Source organism: Phalacrocorax aristotelis, chromosome 7, assembly GCF_949628215.1.
Source record: "Phalacrocorax aristotelis chromosome 7, bGulAri2.1, whole genome shotgun sequence".
NCBI classification, from domain to species: Eukaryota; Metazoa; Chordata; class Aves; order Suliformes; family Phalacrocoracidae; genus Phalacrocorax; species Phalacrocorax aristotelis.
This window is the reverse complement of record NC_134282.1, coordinates 30,046,992-30,064,265: the sequence shown is the minus strand read 5'-3', so window position 1 is coordinate 30,064,265 and position 17,274 is coordinate 30,046,992. Positions and strand designations below refer to the sequence as shown.

The window sequence follows — 17,274 nt, the reverse complement described above, 5'->3', positions numbered from 1 at the left end:
ATTTTAATTTTACTCAAAGAAAAGAAAAAAAAAAAAGAATGTAGAATTATGGAACAGTCCTCCTGTTCTCACAAGGGACCTCACACTAACTACTTACCACTAATATTACAGTGTCAGAATCCAGTATTTGGTCACCAGGAGAGAAAAGTGGGGCAGGTGACACCTAAGTAACTGGTAAGGGTCTTAAATATAGTCACTATGCTTTTATTTAAAAGACTTGTTTTGAGCTATCTGTGGATTTTGAGAATTAATTCTAGGAAATCGGTTTAAGACGAGGCCTAGAGGTACTGCCCAAGTTTAAAGGGAACAAAAATCCTTATGTTATTTGAGTCTATTGGATTGCCTTAGTCCTGTGTTCTAACATAATCCATACTGGATTAAAAGAACATCAAAAATATATAACTAGAAGGCTGGAAAGTACATCTCACTCTTCTGCACTTATTTTGTGTATTTTTCAATATCAGTGAAAACCTGGCTCTACCTCTCCTCCATCCAGCTAAGGTCCTCAAAAGGATGCAAGCAGAAAATTCCACACAGAACATCTGCAAAGATGAGTTTTCACCTGTGGAGCAGGTATAGCTTTAGGAACTACTTTTAGCTTCCTTCTAAAACCAACAGGTTTCACATTTAACATTTAAAAGGACACAGTTAAATTGCTACCATTTCTCACACACACACAACTCTGCTTACACAGCTACTGGGGTTTTTCTGAGGGGGTGGAGGTGTGTGGAAGAAGAAGAGTGTGGCAGGAAGAAGAACTTTGAGTTTGGAGATATATCAGTGGGTCATTTTGGTAAGTGACAAAAGAACAAGGGAAGGCTCAAGAGCTGGCTTGCATATCCTGAAAGTTATGTCTGATGGCTTTAGATCCACTGCCTCCAACATCAACTGCCCCCATTTCTCTTCCTCCTTTGAGGTAAAACGGCCAGCCCAAGCACTGAAAGAGCACACAGACAGGGTAAGTACAGAACAACCACTCTTTGCAAGCATCTTTGTTCAAGCTTTCAGCAATCAACGGTCTAGGAACTGTCGAAGATAGAAGCAGTGGATCTCAGACACAAAAACCCCAAACCAAAAGAAAATCCACCTGTCCTAAGTTTACCTTTACCCTTTCTACCCATTCACATTTTTCAGCACTACGACAACTTATAGTTTTTAAAAAAAAAAAAAAAAGGCAATCTGGTTAGACAATATGTGAAAGAAGTCCTGTTTCACACTCAATACTGGATCTCACTGGATCACCTCTAGCTCTTGCCCTAAAAAAGTATTTTTTTCATCTCATTTGACTTTTCCAAAACATGTATGGTTTATATACATTGTGGTTCTTCCTTGTTCAGCTTTGTTGAAACACACCACTCCTTTAAGTCAGCAGAGAGAAACAAGGAAGTGGAGCCAGCATCTTGTGACCTTCTGGACATCTGCTAATTAAGCATGATTCGGTTTGAAAGATAAGTGACAGAAAGTCAGAGCACAAGACTATCTAACAAGAAACATCCTGTCTGTGTTACAGTTATACTTCTTGCCTGGGCCAGGGCATAAATCCTTTCATCAGCCAGCTATTCCTGTGCCCAAGGCACATCTGCAGGCTATGCTTATGGCAACAGCCAGTCTAGAAGCACCTTATGCAAGGATCATTGCACCATTTCAGTACGACTAGATCAGCTTCCAAACTATTGTTGCTTGCTGTGTACAAAGAAAAAAATTAAGTTTCAGCTGTAAAGCAGGGAGCAGCTAGAAAAGGTTTAACTTGTAAAATGAGGGAATTTCATATAGACAGACTTGAAATTCTGCAACATTACATACTGTCACTTCACACAAGTCCTGAAATCCTAGTGAGTGTTAAGCACAGAACTGCACAGGCCAGAACCATCTCCTCCCTAAACACAAAATGTAAACTAAGTCAATTTGGTGTGTATCCCCCACAAATTAAATTCCATCTCACATCATATGCATGAAGAGATGAACACCTGCAATTCTTGGAAGCAGTCTTTGAGATGAGAACAAAACCATGCTGTTCTTTACAAAGCATGTTCAGTGTGCAAATCATTTATTTATTATACTCTTGTGGTTTTTTCCTAGCAGATTGTACATTAAGGAGACAACTCTGAAGCTTAATACACATTAAAGCTCAATATTACAGTCAGGAAACCACAGAAAGAAATCCCTCACGCAATCTTAACTGACAACGGCCTTTTTAGTGACGCTGTGTATTTAAGCTCTGAAAGTTTCTCTGAAATTTTCTAGTAGGAAAAAAAAAGGCAGTTCAGGTCAGCATCTCACTGGCCCATCAGTTGCTTGGTTTATACAGCCCCATTCCACCAGTGACTAGGTAACTAACATCTACTGTCTCACATTCAAAAGCCTGCAGGATTTAAAGAAAGTCTTTTACGATTTTCCTGTATACAATCTTTTTCACCACATTTCTGTGGTGTAATTTAGTTAATCACACACTTAACTTTACAAGTATAGTGGTCATAAGTTGTTCTATATGTGAAGCACACTGCTTTTTCACACATAGCAAGTTAAGAAAAAAATCAACGTCATTCAACACTTGAAAGTTTATCTTCAATGAAAGTTAATTCTCACCTATTCTTAAAAGCTAGTATTACTGAGTTAAAATGAAATGGCAACTTTTTGCACCTGACTGTTAATGAAGTTTCTTTGTGATTGAAGAAAGATGAGGTTTCTTGGGGAAAACAAAAGATAACTAAATCTACTTACTATTAAAATCAACCTTAGAGTACCCAAAGAGGAGCAACAGAAGATAAGCACCAAAGATATGTGAGAACCTTAGGAAGAAGAGGTGTCACCAACTCTTGGGAAGTTTGAATAAAGCAATAAATCCTAAATTATTCTATGATAAATGTACATGGCACAACACTGACAGAATGTTCTTGCACACCCCTCAAGTTAGAATACACCACACACCAATAATAAGAAAACCCCACTTAGATTAACCCTAAACTACAAGAGATCAAAATGACAGTATTTAGTCTTCGATACTTTGGAGTGTGATAAGCATCTCTGATTTATTAGTTTATATATGTTTATCTAAGCATACATAGAAGGAAGAAGCTAACTGCAGCTTGCTAGAGATTAATTTTGAGAGACTCTGGTCACTGGATTCACTGGAGGCCCAACACTGTCCCAGAGCCTACAGCCATAAAAGGTAAAATGGAAGGGGTAACGGTCAACAAATTGAGAAGCTGACGATTTTTATTGCAATGAAGTTGAGAGGCATCAGTTCAAAATGAAAGGTATCCCATGGGACAAGGAACTGTACAAGAACACAAAAAGGTGAATGCCAATACCAGAAAGTGTACACGTCTTTAAATTTGAGTTACTGCAAAGAACAGGACAAGATGTGTATATACAACTTCCCCCGCTCTCTATTTCTTTACTTTACAAGGCTGAATAAGAATGCAGAGACTTTAGGACAATCAAATCTATCAATCAGTTATTTCATCCTCTGAAACTACTTTTGACTGTGGTGGATGCCACAATCAACATTGCTAAAGCCTTGAAACATTTTCAGCAAGATGCAAGGAAAAGGCTAGCACACATCTCCAATTCCACCGCAGGGGTCAGAGGGCACTTGCTGACTGTATACATTCCAATCTGGAGCAGCACTGGCTGTTTTCATGTGAATTCCTTTTACTGCTGCCTTTAACCACGCACTCACTGGGTTCACAAACAGCTCTGAACCACAGGCCTAGCAGGGATAATCAGCTGGAGGACCTGACACAACCTTGTTTGAAGTAAGCCCTGGACCACATGTCACAAGGCAGGGATGCCTCAGCACCAACTACTTCAGCCTGCTCATCTGCTCCCATTGCACAAAATTACTTGTTGAGGCAGACAGAGCTATTCTCCCATCAGCGTCCTTTCAAACCTGGAATTTTGTCAGAAGATTAAACATATGGAGGGCACTGCCAGAACACAGGAATTAGTGACAAGCCAACTGATACCTGGCAATTTGGGAAGCATAAAAAGAGAGATGAGGCCAACAGGATGGGAGCTGGAGACTCAATAAAGGCACACAGCATTTCTCCAAAAATTCTCCAGCAGTGCTCTGGTATTTGTGCATGGCAGTACAGGCAAATGTGAAAAGAATGTAGATAATATTTCACATCTGATCACAGAGTCAGATCTCCAACACTGTTTGCAGCATCTGTATTGCACCATTTGATCTTTAGTTTGCATTCTTATGAAATCATCGTATAATAAAGAATAATAAATCTCAGCTACTTAAAGATGACCAGGTGGAAGTTCAGTAGTAACTGCAACTTCCAAAGAATATATAGAAATTATGGACTAAAAATATATATATATATACACCAATTTGCATAATTTCTAATCATTAGTTAAGTCACTGATCCATATCATAACAACTTATGACTAGACCCACATATGCCTAGAGAGACAGGAAAGGTGACACCTGAAGTTATTTAAAGCTGTCTGCCTGAGAAGGGGGCTGTTAATCTCTTGGATACTTTTTCCATCACTACCAGATGCAAAAGACAACCAGTGTGATTTCATACAAGAGCAAGACCTCTACTGAAGATAACGTTGTGTCTTCATGACAAAGTCACACTCAAATACTTCTCCTAGTTCAGGTATCAGAAACCACTTAGCTGTGTTAACATAACTCTGCCTGAGCTTCTTAGCAGGGCTGTGCTGCAAACCACATAGCCCCTTGCAAAGTACTTGCTCGCTTATCAAAAGCAATCTTCAGCTTTTTCTGTATCGTGCTATACAGAGACACTCGAAGGGATGCAATTTTTTCCATTTTGACCAGCCTCCTTCACGCACTGAAGTCTTTCACCGAGTGTGCGTTGCCACACTGACACAACATAAATGACGTGGACTATCACCATTAGTTAAGTCCTTCAATAAGTCATCAACATTTCCACATGCAGTCCATCAAATATTTATCACTATATGGTCCTTTGTAACTTCATGATCATCCAACAAATGGGTCCATACATGCCAGCAGCCCAACACAAGGCTTCCACACTGTACGCAGTTGTCACATAAGGAACTGCACCAAGATTTCAAAACTTACCGTTTCAAAGCTGCCTTTGTGCATCAGATCAATGGGAGGCCTGAAGAGGTCTGCTAGAGTAGTCAGTTTCTTATCTACTGCCCCTCCATTTCGTAGCTCCTGTTCCTGACGAACTGCACAGCCCCAAGAGGAAAGGAAGCAGAATTAGACAAAATACAAGATGGATTTATTATTGGTTATACACTCACACACAAAACTTCAGCACTGGAGTCACAAGGTTAGACCGTACTGAACAAGATTATCCCCTATATAAGGTAAGAACCCTGCCTGCCCCAACTTTCTCAAGCACCAGGCATTGATTTAACTTTTAAAAAAGATCTTAATAAATGTTAATATCAGCAGAGGGGTCATATGCCAGTATTTGAAAACAAATGAGCTAAAAAATGCCATGACTTGTCCCCAGTGACGCTTTTAGAAGGGGAAACTGAGCTAGATTGTAGCATCATAACTTTTACCCGGAATATTCCTGTTCCAGTGTTTCTATTTCTTGTCTGTAAGGCAATTCCACAGAAAAAAAAAAACCCCAACCACCTTAGTTTACATGCAGAAATATCTCTGGATGTTTATATTAAGTATCTACTCTTCCAAGGATCAGCTAAGGACATCACTGTCTCTTTCAGATGAATTGGTTTTCAGACTTGTTTATCCCCAAGTACCACAATTGAAGCGTGTTTCTTTTAGTGGTAGCAATTCCATTCAAAATAATACAGAACATATTTCCTACCTAGATAGGACCATATACAATAAAGGTAAGTCACAGCAATTGCTCACCTAAAAACACAGCAACACAATGTGTTTTATGGAACCAAATCAGCTGAAATTGGCAATAACTATCCCACGGCCAAAAACTTTCCAGCAGGAAAAGGAGCTGTCAATAAGCCATAGTGTACAAGCCATTTTTGAGCAGACACGGGATCCAGACAGGGAAAAAAGCATCCTTGTGGAGAAGGCCTAGGAGCGAGGAAATAATCTGGACTTTCATGGCCAGGGCCACTTTTTCAGAGATAGCCAGACAGTGACATTCATCTATGAAGTTTTACCAAAAATCATGATAAAGTTTCATCATAAACCCTCACAATGGTTTTATATATTGTATATCTCTAAATGTCTTATAATAGTATGGAGATGATGAGAAAAAATTTAAGGGTATGACAACTCTCTAAATGGTGTATTTTCATTTACACAGCTGCCAGTGACTTTAGTACTTGACGAGTTCATTATTACTGACAAACCCTGACCAAACGAAACAAAATAGTTATGAATATTTTCAGTTCAGCATCTGGCAGCACCTAACTACATGGGAACCTGGTCCATGGTTAGTCCTCCTGAACACTCCAGCAACATCAGAAATAACAATTGCACAACAGCTTTAACTCAGCTGTGAAATATCTGGTGTCCTGCTGTCAAAGAATCCTATTCTATAAAACTTAACGGCTTAAGTAACAGCCATTGCTTTGTCATTTGGAGAGTCTGTGTATGAACAGATAGACAGCGGTAAACAGTGGTAAATTCATGAGAGCCTTGTGTGCAGCTGCAGAAGTAGTCTCAGGGCTACTCAAATCTAATACCAAGTGCCAGCATGACCACTGGCTAGCCAAGAAAAATTCAGTGGATAAAAATTTCTGCATGGGTGTTAGATTCTTCTCCCCTTTTCAATTCCCTCTAGAGCAGAAAAAGTATTTTTTGAGAGTTATCAAGAAGATATTTGTCATATCAAAGTACACAGAATACGCTGTCTGCAGGTTTTATTTATGTAACACAGGCAAGCGTTTGAACCAGCATCCTCACAGCCTCCTTCATATGCCCATTACTCAGTACTCTCCCTTCAGCCATCCCAGAACAATAAACTAACAACCTTAACTATACCACAAATATGGAAGAGGCATCAGCAAATAATACTGACACTACAACAATGAACAGCCTAATAATGTTATTAAAAAACCTAAACTTTTGCAATACAGTAGGCAATTTAAAACCATTCAATGACTGAAAGCTGTCATAGCCTATAATGGAAATGATTTTTCAATCCTTCTTGCATTAAAAAAAAAAGATAGAACCTCTAGCTTACTGATCTGTAGACACTTACTGGTTTCTGTCTGAAAATCCCGAAAGCCATCAAATATTGAGCGCGCAGGCCTGCGTCTTTTAGGAGCTTTAAAAAAAAGTCAAGAATTATTTCAAAAATATACTGTCAAAATAATTATATTTTAGTACTTTCCATCACATGTGGGAAAACGACATAGGAACCCAAAGCGTGGATGATGTGGGAGTAAGGTCATTAGGAAGGGCTGGAGGACAATGGAAATAGGCAGTTTGTAAGACCCATTTCCTAACACATCCTCCCCCCAGCAAACCTTCCCCCAGAAACAAAACATGTATTAACAATACACAAAAGTTTAAAGTTAGCCTTTTCTGACAGGCTTGCCAAGGACCATCATTACATAGTGGAAGTGCTGTCACAGTATCAACCTGTCTCAATTCCAGTCAAGATTTTTACAAAAGGCCTTCAAGCAGATGAAAAGCTTCATCAAAGGCTTAAACCCCATAGCAGAATATTTTATTTATTAGGAACCACATTTGTTTTTTCCACAATGCATTTCTATTCTTTGCTAATCTCTTATCCAGATCCTGTCCCAACTCCTTGGCTGGACTGGCAACAGCCACACTCTTACATTGGTTCCAGTACCACTATCTGCAAGGAGATCTTTGGAACAGATTATCTGCAGCTGACGGACAGCAGCCCAGGCAGATAACTGGAATAGTACCTAAAAGTACCACTGAAGTCTTATGGTATAGCACAACCACTGTACTTGGAATGCAAAACAAAATTGCCTGCCAGCACTTAGTCCAACTATTTATCTGCATTACTATTAATTGAAAGCAGAACAATTTTAAGATAGAACTTTCAAATCCTAATTGTTACAAGACATGATAAATAATAAACAAATTAAAGAGAGTAGTATAAATACAATGTATACACACTGGAAACCTGTAATAAGAAAAATCATTCACAGTGAGAAAGCACGACCTCTGCACAGGTCACAAAACAAGTATCTCCAAAATTTGATTTGAGAGGCCTTCCTGGTTTTGTACCCATAGTGCACACAGCATCTTTCACCGTGTGCTACACTAAGGGTGTGAAGAATGGTACACAGTGCTTGCTCCTTGCATTCTTCTCATACAGAGTATGAAGGAAGGAATCAGTATATCCCATACAGAATGCCATGGAAAGAGAAAGTATGCCTGAATGAGGAACACGTTTGTGAAAAATGCCTCTCTAACTCCAGTAAGTAACATCTCTTTCACCTCCAAACGCTTAGACACAAGCACAACCCATTACAGCCAACTTCAGAGCAACTGAAACTGCAGCTAAGAGTAGCAACTGGAGGACCACTTCAGCAAAAGCAGTATTTCCCTTGACTGGCTTAGCTACAGCCTGGCAGCACTGTAATGGCCTGTAAACATTTTATCTTGCTCTATTCTTTCAACTCTAACTTCGTCTCTGCTTTGGAGTCATATTTAATGTTGTTCTGCTCATCTCTATACAGTTAACTTGTTGCTTTCATTCTGTATAGATAAAGTTATACTATACTATAAACAGCCTACACAGTGCAAATATTTATCAAATACCACATTATGCTGTATAATATCTGGTTTACTATATAATCTATTTTAGACATAGCTGTTTAGAACTAGAGTGTGCTATTTTTGTGGTTTTCTAATGTGTGGTGTTAGACAAGTTACTTCTGTGAACAAAAGCAAACAAACCCCTTTTATTCCTAGACAATACCACCTTTGAGTCTTGTTAATTTCACTGAGTATAACTATATATAAACATATATATATGTGTATATATATATACACCAACATATGCCCAAAAAGTACCTGTATCAGAGTACATGATCTGGGACATGGTTTTATCTTTAAATGCATAGTGTCATTATATAAATTATTCTATAGTATATTTAATAAGGAGAAAATTAATTCACCGGTACAGATACTTGATATCAAATGTAGAAATTTTTCTACATTATTAACATTATTAATTATTAACATTATTAAAAATGTTCTGTCCAGCTCGTTATCCTTTTGCTTGCTAAAACAGTCTGCCTGTATTGTATCAGAAAAAAGAAAAACAGCTAATCTGCCAGCATAAAGTAATTACAATATGCTCTCTGTCTAAAAGGGAGGTAGTTATTTGGCTTGTTGGGAGAGTTCTATCCTGTCGTTGTAGCTGATATTTATAGATGTTATTCTGCTGGGTGCCTTCCTCCCTCTTTAAATAGGATCCATACACTCTCAAACTGCAGATGTTACTAGGCCATGCCTACACACTTAGCTCCAGTTACTCCAAATAGGAATTTTCTGTAAATCTTCCATGGCAGATGGATGGCTACATTCAGTCCGGGAGACGTTTTTCTGATATCCTTTGTACTGCAAGACGGGATCCACATATGTGACACAGCACAAATAGACAGGGTCATATCTTCAACGGGAAAAACCCCTAGGCTCATACAACCACCTCAAGATGACACTGTTAAAAACAGAAATGGGCACGTCCCCTGCTTTGAGGTTAGAGCTGAATAGACCAAGTGAAGTATCCCTCTGTTTTTAGCTAGCTTGTCAGCTAGCTGTTAAAAGAAGCAGCATTAGTGAGCATATTAGCACTGGTGGACCAGATAGTTCCAGGAGGGTATCACTGACTCACAGAGTGCCTCAGGAAGGCAGTCAGAGACAGCACATCTGAGATAGTGTGACAGACAGGTAGAACAGAACCAATCGCTAGGGTCAACAGATCTTACTCCTGCACTTCTTCAATTCTTGAACCCATAGGAGTCTACAGACCTTTCTCAAAAACTCTGGTGGGCCACAAAGAGAGCAAGAGGAACAAGCTGATGCAGTGTCTTCAGAGAGCCCTCAGCAGGACATCTTCCTCTGGAATCACCTCTCAGCTGGTGCATCCTGGCTAAAGACCTCTCTAATGTTGAAAAACAGGATCAACATTAAAATCAGTTCCAGGGGAAACCTGACGTTTGGCCTCTCGTTCCTTTCTAGCATGGGAAGGAACTAAGCAATTAGAAAAGTCCATTTCCTATGGGTATGAGGCCACTTTGAAGACGAGCACTTGAATGCCATTCCTCGATAAAAACTGGAAGACACTTGATTCACTTGACATGGCAAAAGCCACAGAGACAGCTAGAAACAGCCTGGTCAACCTGAGAAGCACGGAGCCTCACAAGGCTAGAGGAAATAAGCGTAGAAAGAGAGAGCCTTAGATCTCCATACTGACATGGACACTATACAAAAGGAGAGGATAATGCACCAGCTAATCCACTCCTGCTACAGAAGTTCCACCCCTGTACTGCTGTAAAAGAACAACTATAGCACAGGTTTGAGACTGAGGTTTTGAGATTTAGAGCATTAGTGTATTACATGAGTACTCAGTATTTAGAAAAGCACCCAAAAGAAAAGGGCTTTTCCATCACCTGTTCCCTTAGAGCAAAAAAATGTTTCAAAAGCAAAACCAATAAACAGCTTCAGAAAACAAACAAGAAAACTAGCTGCACAGTGCCATTTAAAGAGCAAATTAAATTCCTAAATGAGAAATTGAAAAAATGAGTGAAGTTCAGCCCTTTCTGATCTATCATGTCTCTGAGAGCCATGCATTTGTCTTCTTCATTTTCACTCGTCAGTCAAAGCTCAAGCTTTTATCCTACCACCTCAAACCCTTGCACAGCAGTATTACATGGTTCTGAACTGCCCGAATGCAGGTGTATACTTATCATAGCTAATTGGCTGTTGCCTCACAAAGTCTCATGAAACTGGAGTTAGGAAATGGGAACGTTGCATCTTTAATGTGTGAGGTTTTCAATAACACTGCAGTATGCAATCACATTATATGACAGTAGTGTTGCAGCAGGGAAAAAAAACAAGAATAAAAATACATTCAATGCTTTCTTCACATTCAGCAAGTTCTGTTTTTTCTTTTGTCACTTAGCTCATCTCAAAGTAAAGAAAACAAAAAAAACCACAAAGTAAGAACACAAGCCTACCTCCAAACAAGGGTTCAGGCTCTACTAAAATTTCCTGTTTTTGAGGAATTGGAGCTCGTACTTCATCCCTATCAAAGAAGAGAAGGAGAAAAAAAAAAATGAGAGAGATTATAATATTCCAAGTACTATATAAACCCCATCCAACTGTGCTCCAGAGGCTCCTGCAGCTTGAATCAGCTAAGGATGCTGCTGTACCATTGCACGGAATCGAGAGATTTGGGATCAAAAGGGGCCTCAAGAGACCATCCATTCCCAGTCACGGCACTGAAGCAGGACTTAGTACTCTCTGCATTAAGGTCTGGCATGGATGACCTTTCTAAGTCTTGACAGAAGATCACACAGATCCCTGGGTGACTTGATCCCAGGGTTTGTCAATCTACTATTAAAACATTTTTCTTCTTTAATAACTGTCTTAAAACTTGGAAAAGTTTCTTAAAACTTAGCAAAGGCTGCTAATTAATCCGCTTACCATCCTCCTCCCCTGATTATCTACATGGGGGGGGGAGGAGATCATCTTCCCTATTGCAAGCTTTCTTCTATTGGAAGGCTTTTTGCTTCCACTTGAAACTCAGAGCTCTCTCTTTTCCAAAGGGTGGAAAACAAGATGGCAAATACAGCCATTTCCCGCCATTTCCCCCCATTTCCCAAGTAATTCTTTGCTTCCACTGCTGGGCTGTCTCACGTATCAACAGCTTAGTTACACTTGCAGAGACTGCTAGATAATCTGAAATTATGATTAGGAGAAGAAAGGAAATCACAAGGGCTCTGGAAACAGTATCACTTACTCAGCGTGGTCACCTGGGCCATGGATCTACACGAAGGAGGGCATGGGCTCACCCATGGAAATCCATTTCTATACTCTGCCTATGAGCTACTCCTGAAGCGTCCTCTCCTTTCAGACTCTTTGACGTCATAAAGCGTGCAGTTTGTGGCTCTCAGCCATGCAGATTTCAAAAAGTAACTCAATGTCAGCAGGATGCACTAACCTTGCTATTAACCTCCACACCTTTGATTGCTGTTGTGAAGCTAGTTACTCTCCATTTTGCATTTGCATATTTATTGTTCTCTCTTCCTAGAAGTAACACTAAGCTGACCAGCACCTGGAGGGTGTCAAGTATAAAAAAGAAAGTATTCCAATAAAAGCTTGAATCTTAAGTCACTGATGTGCCAGAAGTTGTCTAGAAATAAGAACACCTATAGATACAGAGTTTTAACTTCAGTACCTGTCAAAGGTTCAAGCAGGAAGGCACCTGATATCAACTATAAAAGTTAGTACTAAAACAGTTGTTCAAATTTATACACATGCTTCAGAAGTATGAGTGGCAAGAATTTTCTTTAGTTGTCTTTTTCCTGAAGACTTTTGTAAAGACAAAAGCATGGCTAGGTTTAATTTAGAACACTTAATGAATGTGACTTATACCAATTAGCTTCCACTCACGATATTTCATTTATCCCAAGCACACATATGAACAGGCAGCACTGAAAGACACTCTGCCATGCTCAAGTGGAACAACTCTTTCTTGTATTGGCATCTGATGTGTAAGACACGGATGCGGATTTTGTGGTTGCTTATTCCTCTGCATACTAGTGTACATGACCTAGCCTTTCCAGTGCCAAATCTGGTTATGCTTAAAACACCACAATAAAACCCTTACCAATGGCACTAAGGTCACTACGTTTATAAGAACCAGAACAACAGAACTTTCTAACTGCCAAATTCATGTAAAGCAAGATTGCTGGAGCAATTTAAAAGTAAGAATCTCTTACTACTGGATCTCTACTTTAGTGTCTTCAGCTCTGTTTGCAAAAAACATACATATAAGCTACAGAAAACTTCTGAAGTACGTGCTAGAGAGACTGACTTACGTTGGTCTACATATCAACTTACATAAGAAGTTATTTACCTTGAACAATATTGGAGCAAAAATTTGACAAGATCATCAAAGCAGCATGCTTTACAGTGAGTTGACAGCAGGTTAGCAGTAACAATTGTCTTATTTGTCCTGCCTTACACTACTGACTTCTTCAGACAGATTGCTCACTTATAGAGACATGTTCATTGGGTACATACTCGTTGTGCGGTCGAACAGCAGACACCCCTGCAGAGCTGGTGCTAGGCTCCTCCGCTATGACTCCACCATCCAGAAACATGGTGACAGCCATCTCCAGATTATTGTTGCATGCTTCAAGCATATGTTTTCCCACACTTTCACTGGCACCTGTAATGCCAAAGATAAATTAAAGCATTCTTTGGAAAGCATTTTGATTAGAAGCACTAGGAACAGCTGACCAGCAAGCATTAATAGTTAGAACGAACAGTTCATCAGTTGCCATTTATCTCTGAAGTACAACTATGAAATGAGACAAACATACATATCTCGCAGTAGAAAGGAATGCCACATACAGGACAGCTAGACTCCTTCCTTCCATCAAGAGAAAACTCAGTGGAAGCCATCTGAGGGGGCTTAGCACAGTTTTTCTTTTTTTCTAGAGCTCAGGCCTTTTCCTGGTACAATTTTCCAAAACACTTGTAGGCACACACACAAAAAGTTAAAAACCTGACATAACATTTTAATAGGGAGAATACTACATCATCTGCTAGAGTTTTTTTACCCACTTATAACAGATATTTAGAGATGGAGAAGATCAAAAGATCCCTGTTTTACTGATCGCACAAAAGGCAAAAACAAATCAGCAGAAGCTCAGTTCACATAAGAGGGGGGAAAAAAATGCCAGACAGAGAAAGTAGTATTTGTCTACAGTTATTTGTACAATGACTAACATTTAAAATCTTTCCTAAGTGCAACTAAATCCAGTCTTATTCTTGCTGCTCAAGACAAAACACTAGTTCTCAGCATCACTTGTAACTCTTTCCTCAGAGGGTCAGCCTTTACCTCCTAACTTCTTCTCATAAAGCATCCCATCAACAGAAGCACCCTCATCAGTGGAAGCTCTCCTGCACCCAACTCTTTAAACATCTACTTACTACAGCATCTGCCTCTATAGGTGGTGGACTGCCAAAAAGTTTATTTCCATATAGGAAGGCTGGTAGAGAGGAAGAGTGGCAAAATGCAGCTGAACCAGTTCGGTAGTAGCTTTTGGACCTGTAGTAACTCTTACTAGGTTCACTGCAAGTCACCAAAATGAAGAAGACACATTCCCCAGCATCAGAATAAAAAATAACATCGATTTGGTCAAAACACATTTGGACATTTCTCAGATTTTCTGGGTAAGACTCAAGAAGCTGTACTTTGAACAGACTAGTAAGACAGAATGCACTTTGAAACTGTCAAGATAAATCAGTCTTAGATGACCTGCACCATTGCATTAAATCACAGAGAAAGCCAAACTGACTGAGGGAACTAGTTTCAAAAAAGAAAATAAAAAAAAAACCAAAAACCAAACCTGCCATGACAAGTGTCCTCAGATGGCAGTCAGCTGTATTTCAAGACCTTGATCCAGATGAAGAAAGTGACATCGCAAAAAAATGGTGTGAGAGCATCAAGTTCATATTCTTCAAATAAACCACTTCTTTGCATTTTCAGCTCATTTCAATGTCAACTGTAGCAATTAAATAATACCCGTATAGTTTGGAATATGCACACCAACCTACAACCTCAATCTACAGTCATGCAAAGTTGTTCATTTAGAAGAACTAGAAGAAAAATTCTGTTCAACCCTATGCAATTTAAAGAGATACCAACACAGAAAGTGCTTGTACTGATCCTTCATCACTCCTAATGAAAATGCCATCATATGAATGTTTTCAGTGCTTGCACTGGCAAACAGAAAATACTAAATACTCAAAAGTCTCAAAGCAAATTTCAAAGAGATCCCATCACTTCTCTGGTAAAGACAAACAGGAGCTACATGCTCTTAGCTATACTTTTCTGGATGAGGGCACCAAAGAAACACAATTCTGCCACCTGAATAAGAGAAATATATCACAGACTATTTCTCCTCATTCCTCACCATCACCTACACTAGAATCAAACTGCTGTATAGTATTCACTCAGCCTTTTCCCCACAGACAGGAGTGATTTTGGACACTTACAACTCAAAGTTGAAAGCTGCTCATACAAATCACTGAGGTGTGCGCTTCTGAGCACCTGTCAAATCATGCCAGTACCAGCAAGAGATGCTCCATAACAACACGCTTGTAGATATAACCTTGAATTCTGTTTAAATGGAAAAGCAAAACTTCAAAACTCTACTTTAATAGTAGATGGGTGAAGCCCAGAAGGTTCTTTTTGAAAGCATAGGATGGATGCTCTTATGTTTGACATAAACCATTTGTGTAAGTACAAAAAGCTGTCAGGAAGAGCAAACTAGCACGACCCTGCCTGTTCTGCTTTGTTTTTTAGCAAATATCTCAGCTGCTACTGAAAAAGAAAACACAAGGCACACATGGGCACATACTGTAATGAAAACATATCTGCTGTAGGTTCTTTTTATTCAAGCAGGCTTATTCTAAAAGGCTTCTTTAAGGATAGCCAAGCAATCAGTAATTTCCCAGTGTACCCTACCAGTACATTCATGGCGTACTAAACACCCTCGACATCCCGGTTCAGGAGTTGAGTGTAGCCAAGCCTGAGAACAGGGACACCGCCCGAAATTGAGCTGGCTAAAGTAACGGAATTAAAAGCACTTTCACTTATATCAACTAAAAAGCTAAAGATGTTTTATTCAATGCTCCTTCAGTATTTGATATGTCATGCCACAAGCAAGGGGGAACTATGGTGAAGCTGATTAGACACAGAGTGGGTCAGGCACACAAAGTTCACAAGCTAAAGCAGGAATTACCGCCTGCCATAAACTTCACTTCAAAAGCGACTTGCTATTTTTCTTAGCAAACTAAATTCTCAGTAAGACGACTGTACTTTAAGATACTTGGACGGTTTTTTAAGGCGGACTCGGGGTTGGGCTCCAGTCTCCCTCCCAGTCCTGAGCTTTATTTCCAAGAACAGGACGCGGCTCCCGGGACGGATGGGACCGGACCGCCGGGAGGGCGGACTCGCGCCGGCACCACCGAGAAGCCCGGCCAACCGGGGACAGCCGGGAGAGCCGCCTCCAAGCCGCCCCTAAGAGCGAGGAGGCCCGTACGGCGTACAGGGCGGCAGCACCGCGGGTGCCCGGCCTGGGCCTCAGGCACCACCCGCCGCCGCGGCGCGCAGGGCCCCGGAACGCGCTCGCTGACAGGCCCAGGCGTCGCCAGCGCCTCTCCCCTGGAGGGAGGCGGCGAGAGGGCCTCCCGGTGGACGAGGGGGGAGCCTGCCCGGGGCCGCCCGCCGGCGCTGCTCCTTCTCATCCCGCTCAGGGCCTCACGCCGCGGCCCAGCTACTCCAGCCCCCGGCCCGCCAGGGCGGCCGACCCCCCTGATGCGGCGGCGGGGGGCGGACGGGGGCCGCCCGTTAAGCACGCAGCGGCGGCGGCCTCGGCCCGGCTCGGCGGACCCCGGCTTCCGTGTGCCTCACCCGTGATGGCGGTGAACTGCTGGATTAACCCCTTCAGCGCCGAGGAGGCGGCAGAGCCCCCGTGCGCCGCCATCTTGCCGCCGCCGCACAACAACACGCACGCCGCCGGCCCGCCCGCTCTGCGCAGGCGCGGCGCCCGCCCGCGCCCTTCCTCTGCTCGCCGCCGGGGAGGCGCCTGGCCGGGCCGCCGCGGGCGGGGCGGGAGTTGCCGCGGCAACGCGGACGGCCCCGCCCTCTCGCCTCAGCGGCCCGGAGAGGCGGGAGTTGCCGTGGCAACACGGCCGTCTTGCCGCCCCGCCCCGCCACCCAGCGGCCTCACCCGCCGGCAACAGCCCTTCTACATGTCAGATTCTCCGCTTTCATTAAGCATCATAGAATGCCCTCAGTTGGTAGGGACCCACAGGAGGTCAAACTCCTGTCCCTGCACAGGACAGGTCCAAAATTCACACCATGCCTCTGAGGGTGTTGTTCAAGTGCTTCTTGAGTATCATCAGGCTTGGTGCTGTGACTGCCTCCCTGGGGAGCCTGTTCCAGTGCTCCACCACCCTCTGGGGGGGGGTGAAGAACCTTTTCCGAATACCCAACCTAAACCTCCCCTGGCACATCTTCCTGCCATTCCCTTGTGTAAAATGTGTTCATCTGATTCGTGTCAATATGGAACAATACTAGGGCCACACGGGGA

General features: G+C 41.7%; 1 protein-coding gene across 2 annotated transcripts in view; it reads right to left on the bottom strand.

Moving 5' to 3' along the window:
• The window catches only part of UBXN7 (UBX domain protein 7), a 31,388-nt gene extending 14,657 nt beyond the window's left edge, over nt 1-16,731 (bottom strand). Inside the window, exons 1-5 of one of the 2 annotated variants that reach the window (XM_075099594.1) lie at nt 16,593-16,731; nt 13,190-13,337; nt 11,119-11,186; nt 7,152-7,217; nt 5,066-5,178 (exon numbers count right to left, since the gene is read on the bottom strand). In XM_075099594.1, coding sequence (XP_074955695.1) covers nt 5,066-5,178; nt 7,152-7,217; nt 11,119-11,186; nt 13,190-13,337; nt 16,593-16,665 — 468 coding nt within the window. In that variant the 5' untranslated portion in view covers nt 16,666-16,731. The remainder of the gene's footprint in view (nt 1-5,065; nt 5,179-7,151; nt 7,218-11,118; nt 11,187-13,189; nt 13,338-16,592) is intronic. The other variant, XM_075099595.1, reaches the window with a different exon arrangement.
• Between the last annotated feature and the right edge of the window lie 543 nt (nt 16,732-17,274).